We start from the raw sequence: 23,192 nt of genomic DNA on the forward strand, positions 1-23,192 counted from the left end.
GGGGTGAGGAAAGTTTCAAGTAGTTTATCGTAAAGAAAGTGTTAATCATGTTTAACATTATATAAAAAAAAAAAAAAAATCAAGAGAAAAAAAATGTAATTCCCCAAATATAAGACACTATTTTTCCCCAAAATGAAGAAAAAATTTGATGTGATTATATATATATATATATATATATATATATATATATATATATATATATATATATATATATATTTTTTTTTTTTTTTTTTTTTAATTTGATGCACAGATGTGCTTTTTTATATGGGACATATTCTAACTTGCAATAATTAGATAATAGCAGCTCATGTTAGCTGAGGTTGTTACGGTTTTAATTTCAATACAAGAAGCAAACAGACTGAACCACCGTCCGAGTCCATCCTTGTTCACACACAGGAATATTACTAAAACAGAGAGGATCATGCCAAAGTTAAAATGTCTCCAGCTGATTCAATTAAGAGTGGCAAGGTATGCAGGCGAGTGCTCCGGTTAGAGAATATGGAAAGGTATTCCACTGACACATAATCATAAACTCGGTGGAACGCGGATGCTGCTCAACTTCGGGTATTAGATGTAAAATGAACTCAACTGCATCGCAGGAAAAAGGAAAAACAATTGCTTCAAGCGCATTCAAAGTTAAACTGGCGAAGTGTTGACAAAGTGGGACATCTCACACACACTTACCTTAACGTGCAAGAAATATAGAACGTACGGATATAAACACAAGAAAATATTAAGAATTTACAAAAGATGAAATCCATTATGTTTCGCTGTAGTTTTGACGTTGTTGGCAAACTCCGAGTGCATCTTATACATCGTTACATAGAAAATACCAAAATTTGACCCCAAAATTAAGGGCGTGTCTCATACACAGGTGTGTCTTATATTTGGGGAATTAAGGTACTAAAAAAGACAATTTCAACACACTTTTTTTCTGTCACTGCCAGGTATTGAATCGTATTAGCGGATTTCTCAATATCAGGGGACTCCCCGACTCAGGTGCAAAAATAAGATCGGGTCAACCCTAATAGAAACAACTTGAAACAAGCACACTTGGCATCTTTTTTCTTTTTTTTTTTTTTTTAATATAGTCAGATTGTCGCCAGTTATGGACTGGTCAGGGACCTATGGTGTGTGTCTTCAAGAATTGTCTTTTGGGTTGTGGATTTGCCACAACTTTCTGACTGAGAATTAAGGTACCAAGCCAGACGCAAACAATCGTTTTTTTTTTTCTTTTGATGGTGAATAGGTGAAAAGACAAAAAGTGGAGGGAGATGCACTCACAGTCAAGATGTTTCTTCTTGGGTCCGCTCACTTCGTGCGTGGTGGCTTTGCACACCGCTTTACTGATCGCCGATCCGGTCATGCTGTGCTGAGCTGCAGCGATCCGGTCGGTGATCGATTGGCCAGACATGACGTCTCCTTCTCGGCTTCTCTTCTGTGCCTTTGCCCACTGCTTCAGCTCCCAAAAAGAAAAAAAAAAAGGGGGGGGGGGGGGGGGGGGCGATCCTAAGGTCGACTCCCAGCTGGGGGGGACACTTGAACGTGACTTCGCTGTCAAGTGAACGGAAAAGGCTTTTTTTTTTTTTTTTTTTGCAATGTTCTGCTTTCTAAACCTACGAGACAATTCCGAGCTAGTCTGTATTAGCTCATGTTTCCGCTGCGATCCTCGAGCCAACAGAGAGTCCGGCTGTGGGTTTTTCCAACTTTGTGGGCATAAATAAACATAGCTTACTGGCCTTTGTGTCACACGGACGATTATTTTGCTTTTCAAGGGAGAACACGGGGAGGGGGGCAATCGGCGAGAAATCACAACAAACGAAAGAGTCACCCTCTGCAGATCTTTTTTTTTTTTTTTTTAGTTCCTCCTAGCTCCACGTCAACTTGTTAGCTCGCTAGCTGCTAAAAAGTGCGAGTCAACTCCTCTTTCGTCCAAGAAAAGTCACGAGAAACCGAGAAGGGCAGTTCTCGAACTTGTCGAAATCACACCGGGGGGGTTGGGGGGCGCCAGCGGTGACAGGTGATGTCTCAGTCTGGGGGAGAGAGGGCGTGAGGGGCGGGAAGGTATTAGCCGGAAAAAAACCTAGCGACATTAGCTTTAGGGGAGGAAGAAAAAAAAAAAAGAAGAAAAAAAAGTTTAACCCGGCGAAGAGGTGAGGTTAAAAAATGACAGCTGCTGTCGCTCCGTGGCTCGCCTTCGCGCTGTCCCGGCTATTGCGAGTCCCCGTCCCGCAGCGTGGAACGTCTCGACAGGGGGGGGAGAGGGGCTGTTCTGACTGAGACTCGGCAAGGAGAGCTGGCTGCAGTCTGCTTCGGTCTCCGCCGGACAAAATGGCAGCGTAAAAAATCAGCTGATCTCACAACCGAGATGCCTTCAAGAACGAAACACAGCCTCGGAATTTCCCAAACCCCTGGAAAACATGCGGTCGTTAACAATAGATTAAAAGCGCAGTCGTGTAATCCTTGTAAAAATTACAAGACAAACAATAGTCTATTGAAAATGAGATCAAATCAGTCCAACTAAACTAAACATAAATGTCCGCCGAAGAAGAATTCCAGTCTTCCGACATCACCTAAACGTTTACAAGACTCCGCTTGCTCAACGTGAATTCCACGGTGAGTCCGACTGTGCAGATAAGATTTTTTTTTACACCTCGTTGCATCACGTCCTTACAACAATGCGTGGCTGAGCCCACGTCATTAATTGATGACGGCAGTGTGCGCATCATTTGGGAGGAGGCATGAATGCCCCTCAGACGCCCCGTGTCCTTATTTGACTCCGGATTGCGCCGAACACAATGTACTGCTGAACCAATCCGTGGAGACTTTGACGATGAATCGTCGAGAAAGGACAGTGAACATTTTGTGTGTGCAAAAACATCCTTTTTTTTTATTCGGATGAAATGAAAACAGTACAGCTGGAAGCATACCTTTTGCGCAGTCGTATATGTCATGCGATAAAAAGAAATCCGGATGTACAATGCTGATGACATTCGACTTGAAATCAGACTTGCATTCTCTCTGACGTAAACATAAAGCACTTCCCAGAATGAATGTAATTAGCTGGTAATTGTAATTTAAACACCCAGAGGACCTCATCTCTGCTTCTCTTTTAAGGACTCGTGCAATTCAGACTTGGAGTTTGTCGCCATCTTCCGGCGCAGAGGTGAAACCTCCGATTGCCATGGCAACTGCACGGATGCTGGCAGGCCGTGTAACCCGTAGCAACGGGTGCCAAGATTTGATGCTGTTAATGGGGTGGGTGGAGGGCGGGTGTCAGATGACAAACACCCACAGGAGAACGGCCGCTGTTAACCTTAAGCGGTTAACATAACCATGGCAACGACTGCTAATGGTAACTTTTGGAAGCTTGAACCAAGCTATAAATATGTGAACTTGCATGGACAAAGGCCTACTCCTCATGGGCGAACAAAAAGCCTATTTTCTTCATGTTATTTACATTCCACCGGCAGTGTTGTGCATTAGCGGTCTTAAATAAAGCCATCGCGAATTTGCCGTATATTTTGTCGTTTCTTTCCGAACGCATCAAATCATTAAAGTCTCTCAACTGTGAACGTGCAACATGGAGCGCGCCCGTCAAGCAGAAACATCGATTCACGCCGGCGACATCGACTCGGCGGGAGCCCGTTTCACAATCAGGAGCGTTTATTCAAAGTGAAAAGAAAGCTCGCCAGACTGCAATGAGACACTTGGTGAGCATAACGACCTTGATTTATCAGGTCTCCGGTTTGCAGCTGAAGAGAAAGCTTTTCACGGGCAAACAGTAAAACGTCTCTCAAACGAGGGCCGACGACATCTCGGCCAGGGTTTCCGGGTCGATCCCGACGGCCACGGGCTGGCAGCAGCCCACGCAGATGTACCTGAGGACCCACAGGTAGATGATGACCGAGAGGACCACGGTCATGGACAGCAGCAGCAGGCTGAGGACCGACTGCGGGCCGGCGCCGAAAAACATGACCAGGGAAGGCTGGAGGGAATCGTCGCCTGCTTTGTGCGCTGGAATTGGAAAATTGCGACATTATAGCATCTTCGGATCTGTATGTGCACAATGGGGCGATACATTTCCTCGCAAACTATCACAAAAGAATTTTTTTTTGGGGTTGTTTGCCTTTTGTGTCCAGGAGATCCTGAAATTCCCCTCCCCCCATCTTTCCAATTATGTAATGATGAACAACGTGGCGTGCATTTGCGTACCTACCTATTTTCATCCAAGATGCGTCATGGTTGGAAGCACGCTTAAATGTCGTGCAATATTTACCGCTCCTATCCCCCTGCTCATTTTCAGTCTTTATTGGCTTAAGTACAAGTGCTGCGGTTCCTTCCCGCCTAACAAAAAGTGTTTGGAACAGCGCACGCATGAAACGCTACTGAATTGGTAGCGCGTGCGCAAGATGAAAACAAAACATGACATACAGAATGTTAGCAATTTATTAAATCTTCTAATTACAAAGCAACGTCTTCTAGACAGTCATCTCTGTTTTATACACCCAAACGTCGAGATATCTTCTGCACAACTTTGGCTTTCATCATGAACAGAAAGAAAAATTCAAGTGTGCGTTCGTGGTCACCGGCGTCATTTCGCTACGAACCTTTAAAAAGAGTTCGGATACAGTATATAGGCTGCTGTAATCGTTTTAAATGAATACAAAAATAATAATGATCAAATTCATTTGCAAAGATTTCACATTTTAAGAGATTTTTGACCAATGCTGACTGGTTCAGTATTTACAGCAAATGTATTTTCTGAAAGAATAGTTTTCAATTAGCTATTATTTGCCAGGAAAATGCGCACCCGTGTGTGTGTATATATATATATATATATATATATATATATATATATATATATATATATATATATATATATATATATATATATATATATATATATATATGTTATTAATACATTAAACCATTTTTATTATAATAAATTATTAATACGAAATATTAATAATTTAGATAGAAGATAGGGGTAGGGCTAGATAAGTCTTGTACTTATTCCTGCTCCTCTTGAACATATAAGTTGTCCTCAATTATGATTTGTGTTGATGACATTTTCTATTGATTTTGTTTATCTTGATAAAATGTGTGTATATATGTTCAATAAATCAATCAAAGAATCAATCAAAAATGGGGGTACGTGAAGGCACTTCAGGAGTATGCTTTTCAATGTTGTGACAGGAATGGTAATTTGTTTTAATTAAGAGAAAATAAAAGAGAAAATGAAGCAACTTTTGCTATATTTGTGTCATGGGTTCCTTTGCAAATATGTCTGCATTTATATTAAGTTTTGTATGGATGCACATTGTACATGGTGACCCAATTTTCTAGCATATTTTAAGACGGTTTCTGCATTCAGCAAATTTAATAAATGTTTTGTAATGCCATGGCATGAGCAATACAGTTTTCTTTTCAATCCAAGACCAAATTAATTGGAACATGACTAAAAAGCAACTCGTGGCTAAATTATGTTATCAAAATGTTGTATGCCTTCATATTTGATTTTAGATTCACACCAATGCACATTATTATTAATGTTGCAATTTTCCGGAAGAAAAAAATCTGATGATGTCACATGACGTTCTGGAGTTGCTGAATAAATTGATGTGTTTGAAAAAAGGTTGAGAACCACAGTTTTAATCAATTCTGTCCGAATTAAAAAGTACAAGTATAGTGCAGTGATTTTAAGAGCGCAATCCTTTCTCTGAACACACCCAAGATTTTCAAACGAAAACTGTATGCTAGTTTAAATTTCTGGTACTCGAACTGATTAGCTGGTGCCGTTTGCCTGTGTCTTTAAGTTCCTGGTGGGCTTAGATAATGTTCGCGGAATCCATTATGCATGACCGAGCGAATGAATTTTGGGGGAATAAAAGAGCAGCGCAGATGATTGCCATCACTTTAATGGTTAGCTTCAGCGTCGCTGCTGCGCCTCACAAAAATGTGAGATAAGAATTGCGTGTGGGTATGACTGGACGAGACGTGCACACCGAACTGGAAAGTAGAAATTAATCATTTTTCAAAAGCCTTTTTGTTATTGATGTGTTTGCGCGTGTCCCTTTTTTTTTCTTCTTTTGCTAAAATGTGGGGACCGAATTACAGGCTGGACTGTCTCTGGGGGCACATTATGTATTTTGGGGATCGTTTTTCACAAGTTTTGCAAGTTTGCTTTTAGTATGAGAGATTTGAACAGAGATTTTAATTCAATGCCATTCAATGCTGTGACAGGAATGATCATTTTCTTTTCGAATTAAGAGAAAATAAAATAAAACTTTTGCTATATTTGTGTCATAGGTTCCTTTACAAAAAAAGTCTGCATTTATTTTGTTATGTTTTTAAAAATGTGTTTTATGAACTTATCTTTTCCCTGAAACAATTATTTTGAAAGGATTTTTGCATGTTTGTTTAATATAAAATCTCGAGTACCCCCTGAAATTCCTGCAAGTACACTACAGTAGTACCCCCATTTTAGAACAACAAAGTAAGGTTTATTTTGAAGCTGGCCTACTCACCACCTTTCAGGCATGTTTTACTGTCATGCAGAGCTTGCTAGATTTTTTTCTGACATGTACACTAATAAATGTGGATATCCGGGGCAAGGAAAATGCCTCGAGCACGCTATTCAAATTACTCAATCACAGATTTCAGCCTTATGATAAATACATTTTTGTCGTATTATACCGAGCATTAATCTAAAAGCAGAATTTGTGCCCGCTCGATGATAAACGAATAAAATAAAAATCTCCCGTGATCCAAAACAAGCTTAATGCGAAGTTTGGGTTGAATGATAGTAAAGTTTCACCTTTGCTGGAGTGAAGAACCAACAGCAGGCTAATGACGATCCCAACGGCGGCGTCCCTCCTCATTGTGGACTCTAATCGGGCAAGACGCTGAAGCATTATGCAGAAAGCTCATATATAAAATATCTACGAGGCAGGAATTGACTTACAAAGCTCAAGAGATGGAGAACAAGATGATGGCAGGATATGATGCTAATTTTGCTAAAAAAAAAAACAACTCTCTTCTTGGATGACAGGTGTTTATCATCCAGATAAAAAAAACATAAATATATATATATATAAAAATAAGAAATTATACAGCAACGCAGCCTGGCCAGGAAGTCAGCAGCTCCATTTGTGTGGAGGAGTCAGGAGACTTCAGACACTTCAGCATCCTTTTCCTCGTCCCCCAGTTTCAATCAGACATCTGTGAGGAGAGGGGGGGAAAAAGCACCTGAGAAAAAGAAAGATGGCTTTTAGATCCGGCGAGAGATTGGTTCGAAAATAACGACGGATGCTGGTTGTCAAGAGGGAGGCAAGAAAAGGAACAGGAGGAGGAGCGGCTTCGACTTTACCAGCAGCAGAGGGAGTGAGAAAAAAAAAAAAAAAAACAAGAAGCTTGCTCCCTCTGGTGGTTCAGTGATTCTGATTAAACAGCTGCTTAATATATTTTCAGCCGCGATAAAAGTAAGGATAGTGATATCGCTTTTTTCAGACCGATACCAATGCAAATACTCAAATCTAGGGCTGTCGCAACCGAATACTTTTAGAATCGATTAATCGATCAAATACTTCTTCGAGTGATCGGATATTTTACTTTTCCCCCATTTACTTGTCAACTAAAAGTTGTTTATTTAGTGTTGCTTAACGATGAAAAAATACTAAACAATTAGGTAACAAGGAGACAGCATACTATTATTATCAACTCTTGTAGCTTTATGTTACAAATGATGTAAATTCCTTTGCTTTTTTAATGATAACATAAAAGAATAAATGGGGGAAAAACACTAGGGAACTGAGCAGATGATTAAAACATGTAAAATTTTAAAATGCGACGATTCTGACATTTCTATGTGATTGCAGTTGAACATGCGAGATTTTATGCACAAAAGTAATCATTGTCCATATTTTTTACCATTTAAAACAATTATATTTATCATTTTTGAGATGCATTTTAATAGGAAAGTTTACATTGATTTTCTTGCGATTTTTGCAACATTCCTTGAGCGGCTTTCAAAATACGTCAGCAAAGAGAAAATCTTTTGTTGTCTTGTGTTTCCCCTGTATTACTTCGCTGTTTTAATTTGTTCGAATTTAGACTCAGCTTTATATACAAGATGCCTTTACATTCCTCCCGTGTTTTTGCATCACAAATGAAGCTCCTTTTATTTACTCCCGCGCGGATTATGGATCTCTAAATGAAAAAGTGATTGCCTAACATTATTGATGTCACGAAGGCACGTAAAACAAGTGACAGAAGAAGAAGAAGAAAGAGACTGGCTGTCTCGGTCTTCTTGTGAATCTGTCCGTGGCATGTCCTTTGTCCCTCCCCGTCACGCCTCCAGGGGTCGCCTTGGCAACTCGTTTTACAACTGGCAGCCTTTCAAATAGCTTGTCAAGTACCATGGCTGTCCAGAGGAACCCCGAAGAGCCAAGGATCTCCATTCCAAAAGGGGGGACAAGTTTGGAAGAATATCCCCAAGATTATTCGCCGTATCGTTTTGATTTATGGGCTAAAAAACGGCACGGGGAAGTTTCTGACCCACGTTGCATCTTTCAGCTCTTTATGGACGACAAACAGGGCGGAGAGGACGGCGAGGAGAAAGCGAGGAGGCAGGCGGCTTTGGGGGTGCTGAGGCAGCTCAATGTTTTTCATGCAAACAAAATGAGCGCGTGGAGGGATGCTCTTCAACAGTGTGTTGGAATTCTCAACAGAAACCCAACAGGTAGGCTTCCTGGGAGGTTGTTTCAATTAGGGACCGACCGATTAATCGGCGTATTATGGCCGCTCGAAAATCGGCAGAATGGCAGATATTTGATGTTTGACTTTTTACCTTGACGCACTACGCAGCCGTCAACTTGTCAAGACATGGAAAAAAAGCATTCATACATGCATTAAGATCTGTAATTAATTATGCTAATTAATTCTCCTGGCAGAGTATGGTCATTCAAACATCAGCCAAAAATAATCGCCCAAATGAATATTTGACCATTGTTCAACTTTTTACCGACTGCAAGACATGTCAAGACATAAAATAGAGAGATGAATTAACTCATTACAATCTATAATTAATTGATCTAATTAATTCACTTGGCCCTTCAACAATCAGCCAAAATTAATCGGCTGAATGAAAATATTTGATCAAAACACAAAAATGGGAGAAATTAATAAATGAATTCATAGTTGTGATTAATTGAGCTAATTATTTCTCTTGGCTACGGGCCCTCAAATATCAGCCAAAAATAATCGTCCGAATGACCACTATTTGATCAAGGGACTGTATAAATGTAGGCTGGTTCTTCTGATATGCTCTAATATGAGCAAAATGCTCCTTTTCCAGACATAAGCAGCATTTTACTGAGCCTGATGGAAGAGTTAGAGCACATTCAGGACCAACTGAGTGCAATTAGCAACAAGCTGGATGCGGAAATAATCCACTTGAACGCAGAAGCACCTACGGATCCAACTACGCGGCAGAACGAGGACCCTGAAAGCAACGGTGAATCCATGGCCACGGAGGCTCCGTCGGAGCAGGAGAAGCAAGCGGAAGGAGGCCATCAAGAAATTGAGCAAATATTAGCTTCTGAATGTTTTACCTGTCGTGATGGAACGGAGGGTAGGATGGAGGTCAAAGATACAAGGGGGGACGATGATGACCTCTTGGACACGGCCTCGGAAAAGACAAACAAAGAATGGATCAAAGTTGGGTACGTCCAATTGATACACTATGTCACCACACGCTTATTTTAATGATGTTAGTTACTTTTGTGTGAAATAAAAGTTGGAAAATAAGAAAAACTGCAAAGGTCTATTTGCATCAAGACCTTATACGTGACATGAAAAACACAATGCATTTTTTGTGAGTGGTTTGAGTATGAAACACTCCCTTTAAAGAGCCAAAATTCCCATCACTACTCAACTCTAAAATGTATTATATTTATTATACATACTATATATAATAATAAATAAAAATAAATAAAAATAATAAATAATAAATAATAATAATAATATATATATATATATATATATATATATATATATATATATATATATATATATATATATACTGTACATGTAATATACAGTATGAAGAACATATACTGTATATAATAAAATATATAATAATGAAACATTAAAATTAGTTAAAAATACAACAAATAAAATTATAATAAAGTGAATGAAAACAAACAAACTGAGATCATGTAATACTTATATAATCAAATACTTTTATATATTATATACATTATTGTTTAGCTATATACATATATAAATAATGTATACCGTATATAATATAATTAAATAATATAACTGATTTAATCATAATAAAACAATGAGTCATTAAAATAAATAAAAAATAAATAAATAAACAAATAAAATCATAATAATGAAGAATGAAGTGAATTAAAATAAACTGTTCTTCAACATCACGGTTAAAAACCTGCCAAATGTAACTCAAATTAGCTTGTAATGCCAATACGTTTTAAAGCAAGTAAGCAGTAAATAAGATACATTTTCAAGCAATCAAGTAGTAGAAGTTTATGTGAGCTCTGACCTCCCTTTGTTACCAGGCCACCAGACATAGCAGGCGCGTGCTTCATCCGAGCGCCTTCGGCCGCTGCCGAATTAGTGCGCTGCGAGGTGGCGGACGCCCGGAGCGGCCTGATGGTGAGCGGCTCCGAGGAGCTGGTGAGCCGGGTGCTCAGGCTCCGAAGCCAAGGCGACGGCCGGCTCCACTTCCCCCTGACTCTGGCGCTGCCTTTCCGAGCGCGTTACCGTGGCAGCTACAGAACCATCAATGTCAAGGTGGTGGATGGCCGCGGGCGGGTCAGCTACCTCGTACCTTCCACCGCAGAGGGCACGTATGGTGGCAAGAGGGTAATGAAAGCGCCGAACATTTATTTTGCCTAAAAGCTGTCAATGAAATACAGCTAAAGCAAATGGGAGTATGTGAGATGTTAATGGGTTTTCTGCAGGTCTCAGCAAATTTAATTGAATGAAGTGAAAGGAACAGGATGTGTTTCTTTTCAAATTAAGAGCAAATGAAATGAAACATGGCACATTTTACGGTTAAATTACATTATAGAAGCAATGTATGCCTTTTCAGACCGATACTAGTACGATTTTATTACTACAGCAACCAAACTAAATTAATTTAACGCAGTAATAGGAATATGACAGTTTTATTTTCAAATTAAGAGCAAAAGAAGTGGAAAATGACACAATTTACTGTTAAATTACATTATAGAAGCAATGTATGCCTTTTCAGACCGATACTAGTACGATTTTATTACTACAGCAACCAAACTAAATTAATTTAACGCAGTAATAGGAATATGACAGTTTTATTTTCAAATTAAGAGCAAAAGAAGTGGAAAATGACACAATTTACTGTTAAATTACATTATAGAAGCAATGTATGCCTTTTCAGACCGATACTAGTACGATTTTATTACTACAGCAACCAAACTAAATTAATTTAACGCAGTAATAGGAATATGACAGTTTTATTTTCAAATTAAGAGCAAAAGAAGTGGAAAATGACACAATTTACTGTTAAATTACATTATAGAAGCAATGTATGCCTTTTCAGACCGATACTAGTACGATTTTATTACTACAGCAACCAAACTAAATTAATTTAACGCAGTAATAGGAATATGACAGTTTTATTTTCAAATTAAGAGCAAAAGAAGTGGAAAATGACACAATTTACTGTTAAATTACATTATAGAAGCAATGTATGCCTTTTCAGACCGATGCTAGTACGATTTTATTACTACAGCAACCAAACTAAATTAATTTAACGCAGTAATAGGAATATGACAGTTTTATTTTCAAATTAACAGCAAAAGAAGTGGAAAATGACACAATTTACTGTTAAATTACATTATAGAAGCAATGTATGCCTTTTCAGACTGATACTAGTACATTTTAATTACTACAAGCAATAAACTAAATTAATTTAATGCAGTAATAGGAATACGACAGTTTTATTTTCAAATTAAGAGCAAATGAAATGGAGCATGACACAACTTATTGTTGAGTTGCGTTAGAGACTCTTTTTCAAAATACGATATACTTTTATTGTCCCTCTTGGGGAAATTTGTCATGATGTATGCATTTACTATATCATTCAATATTACTTTTTAAGACAAATAATAGTACAAGTAGTCAACTCCTGAGTGATCACAGATACTGATAATTTCATTTTGTAAAATTACAAATGAATTGTATTACTACATGTAATTTATCAGTTTAATGCGGTGATAGGAACCTGAGTTTTCTTTTCAAATTAAGAGCAAATGAAATGGAACTAATCAACTCCGTAGCAATCACAGATACCGGTACCAAGTACATTTTCAAATTTCCACTTCAAATGATATTTTGATGCATTTTGACTTCAGGGCTCCTTTGCGGAGGTTAAGGTGTACTCCCTCGGCTTGTTCGCGGTGGTCTCCTGTCTCAAACAGGAACATTTTACGGTTGCTCGACGGGGCGTGTTCTACAAACTTCCCGCGGACCCTCGAATCTGCCTCAATTACCTCCCTGGGTCCTTCACGGCCCCAGTACTGGTCCAGTACACAGTAAGAAAGACGGCTTTGGAAATCATGCGTTGAGACATACCTCCGTCCCACGAATCTGTCCAAAACTTCAGATCCAGCCTCTGGACGCCGTCCTTTTGGCCGCCGTCAAGTCCAAAAGCGAAGCCTACCGGAGGGTGGTGTCCACCAGTCCACTCCTTTACCTTGCTCACCCGTCCTCTCAAAACCTTCGAAGACCTCTCACCATCACGCTTCCGTGTCCGCCGAATCCTGACAAGAGGAAGGACACAAGGGGACAAGCGGAGGAAAAGGAAGTCCGCCTTCCTCGACTTGGCGCCAATCCAGCAGCGTGGGATTGGAGGTAAGAACCTCCGGAATAGCTGACTCCCGTAAGCCAGTGAACATCATAGATCAGCTTCAAAAGTCTTGTGTCTCAGGGGTTCCTCCGCTCAGTCCTCGGAAGAGAACCCCGCCGAGCTTTTGAGTGTACTGGGCTCCAGGGACCAGCAATGGAACATTCTGGAAGACGTGGTGATCAGGAACCTTCAGAACGGCCTGGTGTCCTTTGACGTGACGTTGAGCTTTGACAGGTGTGCACTTTTCTTGTCTCTTTCACAAGCAGAACTTCAGTTTCTGTGTCCTTCAACTTCAATGACAAAGAGATGATCACGTTAACCGCCACAGAACACAAAACATCAACAATTCAACCTTAAGCCTCTGTGCTAGTGGCGCCACCTGGTGGTGGCATATGGATTTGCAGTCTAGCTCACTGGCTCGTGAAGGTTTTGTTTATAAAACGGTAGGGCTGCCCGATGAATCGAATTTTTATGGCAATCACGATATTGGCTGCTTTAAAAAAAAAACGGCTACCTACATGTCAAATCGAGCACTTTGTCATCCTACCACCAGGGGGCAGTGATTCCCACATGTTTGCGCGACAAAAGTCTCTGCTTTTCTCACCCTAATAGATTATTTACCAGCGTGAAACGGCGCTGAGTTTCACGCCTGATTCCTAATTTATACAGTGCTAGCTGCCAATTGAGACCCATTTTATGAAACCTGATTGGCTAAAAATTGAAATAAATTCGGTTTGAAATGACTGAAAATGACATCTTGACTGCTGGTTGATTAAATGATGACGACTAGTTAGTTTATCCGAGTCTGTAGAAATACTAAAAAATACTAATATGATAGCTTTTAGGAATAAAATACAAAACGTTAATATTCAATGTATATGGTTGCTCAGAAGAGTGAACATGGAGGAGGTTTATTGATAATGGCCTAAAGTGCGTCAGCCAATCGGGGCGCGGAACAAAAAAAGCGGGTCTTCCCTCGAGGTCAGAACACAGATAACAAAATAGTCATGAGAAAGGACATGAAAAACCTGGTTGAAGCATTTGCCTGTCCTGCTCTAGACTCCTGGCGGTTCGCCTTTTTGCCCCGCTGGAACCTTGCCATCTCACCTCCCTGGCGGAGGAGCTGGTGAAGTCGGCCTGGCGCCACCTGGTGAACGTGGTCCTCTGGCGGTACGGGGACGAGCCCCGTTCCGTCCTGGTTTCCGCCTTGCCCAGCAGGGAGCTCAGTTGGGAAGTTTCCCGACTGCAGGCGGGGGACAACGGAGGTCTCCTGGAAACCTCACCGGAGATCTTCATGCAGGAGGGGGACCAGCTTCTTCTCCACCTTTGTGGAAACGTCTCCTGTACAGGTGAGGCAATGCTCGTTTCCAGTCGATGTTGCGCTTGGCGGATTTGTAAATATTATACGGAAGCAGGAGTGAAGACAAACGAGGACGGCATCCTGGACCAGCGGATCACTTTCCACTGCCAGCGCAAGAACGAGCTTCTGTTGCATCTGACGGAAGTGGACCCCTTTGGGAACTACAGCTCCCCTCACTACAAGGGCACCATCGTCTTCTACAAGGTCGCTAGAGGTCAGCCGGAGTGGCAAGGGGACACGCTGGTCCAGGCGGAGGTTCAAAACCTGGGCAAGCCTGTGTGTACGCTGCCCCTGACTTTGCCGAAGGTATCGTGAACTTTAGTGGAATTCGGGACCGGCCGTTTTGCACTTTTGGGTGACAAAAGTTCTTGTTTGATCTAGCGAGTCCGAAACGTCAGACGACCCGTCACGCCGAAGATAAGCCTCTGTGAACGCAGGGTTAAAGGTAAATATTGGACTTCCCGCTACTGATGCGTGGTCTAACTTTGACAAACTGGCAGTGTGCTTGTTATCCAGATCAGTTTTAGGGTCTGGTCTTTGAATCGTAGGCATTTTTTAATCGGTCTGAGTCTCAGACGGGGTAGACTCAGAATTTTCATTCAAGACGGGTGGTGATCACTACGACAACGACTGCTGCGATCTGAGAGAACCTGCATCGTTTGCAGTCCTGGTTTTGTCTTGGTCTCAATTTCTAAAAGTCTGGTTCCTGTCCCCAAAAAGCCTTGGTCCTGTCCCATTGTCAATCTCTAAATGTTTCGCTATTGGCATTCAAAAGTTGTGATTTTGTCTCAGTCCTGACCTCCAAAACTTTTGGCCATGTGTCATTCTCGTCTCGATGTCCAACAGTCTTGGTCTTGTCTCGGTCACAACCTCTAAAGTTCTTGGTCTTGTCTCGGTCTCAACCTCTAAAGTTCTTGGTCTCGTCTCGGTCTTGACCTCCAATCGTCTTGTTTTTGTCTCGGTCTCAAAGTTTTTGGTCTTGTCTCGGTCTCAACCTCTAAAGTTCTTGGTCTCGTCTCGGTCTTGACCTCCAATCGTCTTGTTTTTGTCTCGGTCTCAAAGTTTTTGGTCTTGTCTCGGTCTCAACCTCTAAAGTTCTTGGTCTCGTCTCGGTCTTGACCTCCAATCGTCTTGTTTTTGTCTCGGTCTCAAATTTTTGGTCTTGTCTCGGTCTCAACCTCTAAAGTTCTTGGTCTTGTCTCGGTCTTGACCTCCAATCGTCTTGTTTTTGTCTTGTCTCAAACTCCAAAAACCTTGGTTCTGTCCCAGTCTCAATCTCCAAATATTTTGCTATTAACCCGTCCCACTAGGAACTTCTAAAAGTTTTGGTCTGGTTTCAATCTCAATCCCCAGACATGTTGGTCTTGTCTCCATCTCGACCTCCGCACATTTTGGTCTTGTCTTGAACTCGAAAGCTCTTAGCCTCTTCATCGCAACCTCCAAAAAGCTTGGTTTTCTCCTCCAAAAGTCTTGGTCTTGATTATGTATCAGTCTTGTCCTGAAAATCCTTGGTCTTTTCTAGGTCCCAACCTTCATAAGCCTTGGTCTTGAGCTCCAAGAGTCTCGCCCTCCTTTTGATCTCAATAGTCTCTAATCTCGATAATGTGATGGTCTCGGTTGATGCGGTCTTGACAACAGTGGTACATACGTATCGGCCTTTCATTTTTTTACCCAACAGACTCCGTTCCAGACTCGCTGCTTCAATGGCTATCAGGGGAACTTTCAGAAGGTGATATCGCCCCATTGGCGCTTTCCCTACGCCTTCGCCGCAGCGCCTCCCAGCTAGTCAAGCTACGGGCCGGGGACAGCGTGCCAGCCCAGGCCTTTGGCATTTTGACCATGTGGAGGAGGGAACTACCTGCATCCCAGCTCCAGTCCAAGATATCCCAGTTAGCACATTGCTTGGTCAGGATTGGCAGGTTGGATCTCGGCAGAGAGCTGCTCCTCCGCCAGGCTGAAGAACCTCTGCTATTGACATGAAAATGTCAATGGAGTTTCACATTATGCATTATGCTGGTGGACTTTTGTGAGACTAAAAACTATGGTTTGTTTGAACAGCTTGGGCTACAAATAGATGATAAACTAATTTTTGTTTTGTTTTATGTGTCGACCACAAAAGGGAGTGACGAATAAACAAGTTAAATCAACATACTTTGCCTCTTATCTGTATCTCTTCCAATGAACGGCGATTGGTTTGTATTTAACCACTACAGTATTCGAGATTTTATATATGAATGGGTTAACAATATTGCTTGTGCTGCATTAGAGGAAGCTGGGAAAACGGAATCATCCTACTCGGATTGTCCCAGTTACTCCCTCAAAGAGTATTTATTTATTTTATTTATTCATTCATTTATAAATGACTTGAATACATATGGTATACGGCACTTTCTTTTTATTTACTGTGTCTCAGGCAAATATTCCACGTATGTTGCATTTGGTTATACCAATATGTCAGGAATAGATGCTGTTTGTATATTTCGTTGTTATAAAAATGATTTTTCTTTTAAGGTAAATCTGTTAGTGCTACATAAACATGTGTCTGCATCATGTCAGAGGTATAGACAATACAATAAAAATGAGACTTTTAAGGAATAAAAAATGTTGCGAATTGCAACCGTTTATGTGAGACACAATCCATAATGTTGAGATAATATACGATCAATATTCGATTCAAATGGTAAGATTTGCTCTTCAAGAGACTCTGGTAACCCCATGTATGAATTCTCGGTTAGAATACGAAACGAAAAGAATGTTTCCACGAAAAAAATAAGAGAAGTTGTAGGTAAAAGTGGCAACGTAAGATGGCTACCATTCGGACATGCTTATAGTGACTTACAATTATTTACTGCTTCCACAAGAGGGCAGTATTTAACCATTTTTGCGCCTTCTTTCTAACTTCTATATAAACATCATATTTTTGTATGCTGAGTACTGTTTGATAAAACACGAAGACAATCAGGCAAACATCAGAATATTACATCTTAAATATTTGACAGTGAGCCTCGCAAATGTTTCACTTCAGGGCCTTTCATTGCCGAAACTCCCAAAACAAACGTGATGGTTAATATGTGACACTTCTCCCCAAAGAGCGGTTGATGATTCACCGCCTCGCCGGGGCTGAGATGTGACCTCGTTTCAGCCCCATGACACCCAGTCATCTTGCTTCTCACCAGCGCTGATGTTCGGCGACAGCCAACCAGCTCGCACACCACTTTCGCTTCCAACTAAGTGGGAAATGATGACAGGTTTTCAGACGTGTCCCCTATTGAGGCCTCCTGAGCTCAGTGCTTCATAGTTTGTATTTGCACATGGAGGAACTACAATCATGGCTTCACTCTTAATGGCAGCCATTTAAAAAATAGATACATAAAAGAAAGGGGAACCTCGAGAGTGCCTGCCTATTTAGAGCATCTAGGATCTTCTAGGGCTCACGGAATATTGTGTTTTAAATAGAAAAGATACATTTGATGGCAAGTGTGACTTTTATGCTCATGTTTGTTGTGTTTATGACGCCTCAAACACTTGAATGTTCCTTTCCTTCTATAAAATGCCATCAAAAACAATGAAAATGTGGTTTCCATGAGAAAAATCTTAAAAAAATAAAATAAAATGTAAGTGTAAACTATTTACATTTGGCTGAATTTGCAAGCTATTTGAACAGTGCTAGAGCTGGGGAGAAAAAAGTTGACCAAAAGTTGACCATGTGTGCGATTACTTGGGCTAATCCACAGGTGTCAAAGTCAAGGCCCGGGGGGCCAGAACCGGCCCGCCACCTCACTTTTTGTGGCCCTTGAAATGCTGATTTGACTTCAGGTTTCTGACTAAAATACCAAAATTGCAAGTAGTCTTTAACTTTTACAAATTTTCGGGAGAAAAACAAACATTTTCTTATTCTCCAAATCTCTTTTGAACAGTTTTTGCCGGCTTCTGATATCAAATCTTGGTAAACCTCCGTGATCAACACACTTAAAATGTATTTGAATTCACAGTCATTCCACAATGCGGCCCAAAATAAAAATTCTATCTATCTATCTATCTATCTATCTATCTATCTATCTATCTATCTATCTATCTATCTATCTATCTATCTATCTATCTATCTATCTATCTATCTATCTATCTATCTATCTATCTATCTATCTATCTATCTATCTATCTATCTATCTATCTATCTATCTATGTAGCATGTTCTTAAATTTGAACAATGTCCATTTTTTCTAAGTTTTTTGACACTTTTTTTACTGTAAATTGATCGTGACAATCAATCACAAAGTTCTTGAAACATCACATTTCCAAAGATCCGCCATTTTCTGTCAGCGTCGCGATCAAATTGGAGCGGGTTTATTCCCTGCCCCCCCCCCCAAGAAGCAAGAAGATGTAGTTGACGTTAATTGACGCCAACGGCACTCTTTGGGGTTCCAGTCGACGTCATTTCATTTCCAAGGGCGCTCACAGCGTCGAAATTGGCAGTAGACCGAATGAAGCAGCACAAGATAATGGGAGGGCATTATATTGTGTTTTGGGGGCGATTTTTCTTCCCCCTTTTGCACTAAAGGCCACGTGTGAGTGAGCCGAGCATTATTAGTGGCCTATCGCTGACACGCGCGCACACTGGGGGTCTGAGTAAATGTCACAGAGGGGGCTCCTACAGCGCCAGGAAACGCTTTCCCCTCCCGCTCTACATTATTGAAAAGGCCACACAGCGAGGCGGCGTCGGAGGTGTGCGCCGGAGAGGGCGGGAACGGAGGGCCGACCGGGCGACCGGCTCCCGCCGGGACCGAGGATAAAGTCGGATTGAAACCTCGGGGAAAGGTGCGGAAAAGCCGGCGGCAGGTTTCATCGGACGTAAACAAGACCGGATGGCGTCTGGGTGTCGGACCCGCACCGTGACTCGCAAGCAGATGGCGAGACGGGAAGGAAGTCCCGGGCGGGAAGCTCAACGGGGTCTTCGTTTGTCCTCCGTCGCGATGGAGCAATTCCCTTTCGGTGAAAAGTGACAGATGAGACAGTCGCTTGAAGTCTCACAAGACACATTTCGATACGCGCTCGGCCACGTTCCATTCCTCTGCTAGCTCGGGGAGGACTATCAGATAAGAGTGTTTGATGCACTGTGAAACCAGCCGTGAGTAAAAAGGTGAGAAAAGGTTGGGAATATGGTGAGAAAATGGGTCGAGGAAGTGTTGGCGGAGTGAGAGTAGAAAAAAAAGAAAAAAAAAAACAAAAGGGAGGGGGCGAGGAGGCTTTGGCCATCTAATGTGTCAAAATATAATACTGCGTGTGTGTGTGTGTGTGTGTGTGTGTGTGTGTGTGTGTGTCGTGCCTTTGTTTGTTTCAAGTGATGAGAATCAAGTTCTTGGTTTTGCTGTCTTTGCGGGGACCTTGCCCTTATGGGGCCCGTTTGGGGGACCTCACAAGTTCCGACATCTTTTTGAGGGCCAAGTTTTGAATTGTAATCTAAGTGATAATAATAAAATACAAGTATATAAAAGTAAATATATAAATAACAATTGTAAATGCAATCTGTTGGTTGGTGATGGTCAAGGTTAGAAACTAGGAAATTTGAGACGTCCCTACTATGATAGAAAACACCCTTGTTTGTGTGTGTCCTAAGTTTTTTTCCTACATGAAGAGGACCACATTACAGGCGGTCCTGTCTTTGTGGGGACCCCTTGTACTTATGGGGATGTTTAAGTTTAGGGGATAGGAAATGCGAGATGTCCCCACTACGATAGAAAAAACCCTTGTCTGTGTGTGTCCTTAGTTTTTTTTTTTTACTACATGATGGGGGCCAAATTACACACTGTATTATCTTTTTGGGGACCTCTTGTACTTATGAGGACCATTTTGGTGGACCCCAAAAGTTCAGACCTCTTTTTGAGGGTCAAGGCTTGCTTTTAGAGCACAGGTGTCAAACTCAAGGCCCGGGGGCCAGACCCGGTCCACGAAAAGTGAATTATTGATAACAATTGTATAAATATTCTGAAAATTGTGACCCTTTTAATCATAAAAAAGAAAAAAGTCATTATAATCAACCTTCAACAAACAATAACTTTTTACAGGGTTTATACAGGTTACAGCTTATTCTGAACCTGAGGAAAAACTTAGTGCATCAAAGCATTTGAAATAAAAAAAAAAAGTCAAACCCTATTAAAGCTAGAAACATTTGTCCTCAAATGAACCATTTGATGCTGAAAAAAAGCAAACAAATATACAAAAATATATATAAATAGACCTGGAACATTAAGACCGATATCTTAAATATTTTAACCTGAAGAAAAAGATGAAAAAAAGAGAACATTTGGCAGATTCTTTTTTCAAATCGCATGAATAATTCATATGATTTAGAAAAAAGAAATCTTCTTGACTGCTTTAAAAACTTTAGCACTCCTACAGACTTTGACAGCGGGAGCACCACTGCACCACCTAGTGCCGAAGATGTGCAATTACAATACATAGCACAAACGCCAAGTCTGTTCCCCTGCCATGGTTTCACTATTTGAGAAGGCCAGGTTAAGGTTAGGCAAGGTTAAGGTTAGGAGCTAAGAAATGCCAGATGTCCTCACAAGTACACAGTTATGTGTGTGTGGGTGTTTGTCACATGTCAGCAGGTTGGGATTCCCCTTTCACACAAACAAGAACAAAAATGGCCAGCAGGGTGAGGGGACACGTTGCTCTGTCACCTTTTGTCTTTCGCACATTTGTGCAAGCGTTTGGAAAGAGAGAAGCTAACCGGAGCCAAGTTGGGACTGGGCCACATGGCCAAAAAAAGAACTTCTTGATTTTCTTCAATTATTCGAAACTATAATGATTTTAATTAAAGCGATAAACCCTGCAAAGTTTTTATTTTTTTTTAATACTGTGGAAAATATTCAGAAAAAAAGACTTATGATTTTATATATATATATATATATATATATATATATATATATATATATATATATATATATATATATATATATAAAATTTTATTCTTTTAACGAACATAGCTATTCATAACTTGTGTATAACTTCACTTCTTTTGCTATATAATTAATTGACTTCCATTCTTCAGTTAGAATTGATGTAGGTATTAGCTGTGTGCTGAAACACTGCCATCTAATGGTCACACTTAGCACTACAGTGCTCAATTGGCTTATATTAGCTAAGTATTAGTCAAGGGTGTCAGCGACCCTTCATAATAAAAAAAAAAAAAACGTATTTGACGAGGATTTTATTATTCATTATCTTTGTTATTACCAATTTAAGAGACGAGAATTCTTGTTCATGGCACCGGAAGTGTTACTACTTTTAAAAACAAATTTTTATAGTTGCTTTTGACCAAAATTGATGTCACCTGTGGTTCGAGTTAACGGCCAATCATGGCTCAACTCTCGGTCACGTGGCATTCATGAGAACCGTGTTCGGTTGTTAACTGAGCCTTCAACACATGTGATGTCATTTTCAATTGAGGGCAGGTGAAAAAAAAGCGATTTTGAAAGTATTTAAAAAAAAATTATCAAATGGACTCATTCAATCCCAAAGACGTAATTTTACGTTTTTAAAAGCACAGCGATCCAATCCCAAATGCTTATTTCAATTTTTTTCCAGGCTGTCCAATTTGTGATTTGGGATAAAAATGAAAAGTTTTCATTGATTAATCACCAAATCAACAGTTTCTCTCGGCTGTACTTTTTTCGTCCAATCAGACTTCAGCCTCTGCGTGTTGCCATGACAAGCTAATCTGCCCAGATCATCGTTTTGTGTAATCACGGCATCAAAACTGCCATAAAATCCCACTGTAAGCGTTGTAATATTTTGTTTTGTAAAATGCGCAGCATCTTGGAAGCAATCTGTTTTCGCGGAGATCTTCCCTTTGCAATTTTTGCGCCGTTGGAGCCACAGCAGATGTCAGCCTCTTCATCTGGTCTCCCTTGATTCACACTCGGAGGCCCTCTTACGCTCTAACAAGCAGCTGTCAACTTTCCTCGCCGGTCCCAGCAATCCTCGTTATAAACGTCACACTGCGCTTGACCTCGGGCTCAAGTGGTCTCCTTCGCCCCCCCCACCCCTCGCCCCCCCCCCTCGCCATGCCTGGCAGATGGGAGAAGATGGGGAGAATTTCCAATGAGCTCCGCCATGTTTTCCTCAATTTATTCTCACTGCAGTTAGCATGCTTGAGACGCTCTTCTGTTTTCCAGCCAACAAGTTTGAGCACATGAAATGTCTTAAAGGGGAAGTGGACCCAAAGGTTTTCTCGAAAATCTGTTCCGTGCGACCCCACTAGTCCAAATATGGTACTGCGTTTGCGGAATAGAAATTTGGCGGCAAATTACTGCGTTTTATTCATCTCAAAGAGCGGCCGTTTGATCGCTTGCCGCCTCCTGAAAATGGCGGAAAGCTCAAGGCTCAGCTAACGGCCAATCTCGGCTCGCTGCCAGCGCTCGTATATGATGTAATATTCTTTGATGGTTTCTTGCTGCTAGCGGACGTACTGTACGTAATACATAATATTCTCCGAATGGTTTCTTGCTGCCAGCGTATGTACTGTACATATTATGTAATGTTCTCTGATTGGTTTATCCCTGTCAACATATATAAACCGTGCGTATTTCCTCATGTTTTATGCAAAGTTTATCGCCGCTAGTGTACGTACTGTACATAATACGTACTATTCTCTGACTGGTTTATCTCCGCCAGCGTGCATACTGCACGTAATGGTCTGTGATTGATTTATTGCTTACCCTCACTGCAGGACATTTACCACACAAGGGTTCAGGACAAGACACACCCACAAAACGATCTGTTCGAAGCGCTGCCATCAGGTAGACGCTACAGGAGCCTGACTGCCAGGCTGGCAAACATCTTCTACCCACAAGCCATTCGGATTCTCAACAAATCTCTCACACACTAATCTGCCTCTTACTACATGCATAA

The 23,192-nt window shown here is 40.9% G+C and overlaps 2 protein-coding genes and 1 long non-coding RNA gene across 8 annotated transcripts in view; 1 reads left to right on the forward strand and 2 right to left on the reverse strand.

Moving 5' to 3' along the window:
• LOC148428601 (phosphatidylinositol-binding clathrin assembly protein) overlaps positions 1-2,609 on the reverse strand; it is a 41,240-nt gene extending 38,631 nt beyond the window's left edge. For all 5 annotated transcript variants that reach the window (XM_088416568.1, XM_088416555.1, XM_088416577.1 and 2 more), the window contains exon 1: positions 1,285-2,609. In XM_088416568.1, coding sequence (XP_088272694.1) covers positions 1,285-1,414 — 130 coding nt within the window. In that variant the 5' untranslated portion in view covers positions 1,415-2,609. The remainder of the gene's footprint in view (positions 1-1,284) is intronic.
• A 1,025-nt stretch (positions 2,610-3,634) lies between these two features.
• On the reverse strand, positions 3,635-9,981 carry LOC148428603 (uncharacterized). 2 transcript variants are annotated; one of them, XR_015865743.1, is made up of 4 exons: positions 9,615-9,981; positions 6,968-7,224; positions 6,821-6,892; positions 3,635-4,017 (listed from the first exon to the last, which is right to left on the reverse strand). It is a non-coding gene; the product is annotated as an uncharacterized LOC148428603 (long non-coding RNA). The 2 variants fall into 2 exon arrangements; XR_015865742.1 differs by having other exon boundaries at positions 6,968-7,251.
• On the forward strand, positions 8,422-16,297 carry dthd1 (death domain containing 1). The gene is made up of 10 exons (XM_088422238.1): positions 8,422-8,743; positions 9,359-9,725; positions 10,587-10,893; positions 12,423-12,602; positions 12,674-12,921; positions 12,959-13,150; positions 13,976-14,265; positions 14,332-14,582; positions 14,658-14,721; positions 15,955-16,297. The coding sequence occupies exons 1-10, from the start codon at positions 8,422-8,424 to the stop codon at positions 16,254-16,256; spliced, it is 2,523 nt and encodes an 840-aa protein (XP_088278364.1). The 3' UTR covers positions 16,257-16,297.
• Positions 16,298-23,192: the final 6,895 nt, after the last annotated feature.

Source organism: Hippichthys cyanospilos, chromosome 1 (genome assembly GCF_059441005.1).
Source record: "Hippichthys cyanospilos isolate Australia breed blue-spotted pipefish chromosome 1, RoL_Hcya_1.0, whole genome shotgun sequence".
NCBI classification, from domain to species: domain Eukaryota; kingdom Metazoa; phylum Chordata; class Actinopteri; order Syngnathiformes; family Syngnathidae; genus Hippichthys; species Hippichthys cyanospilos.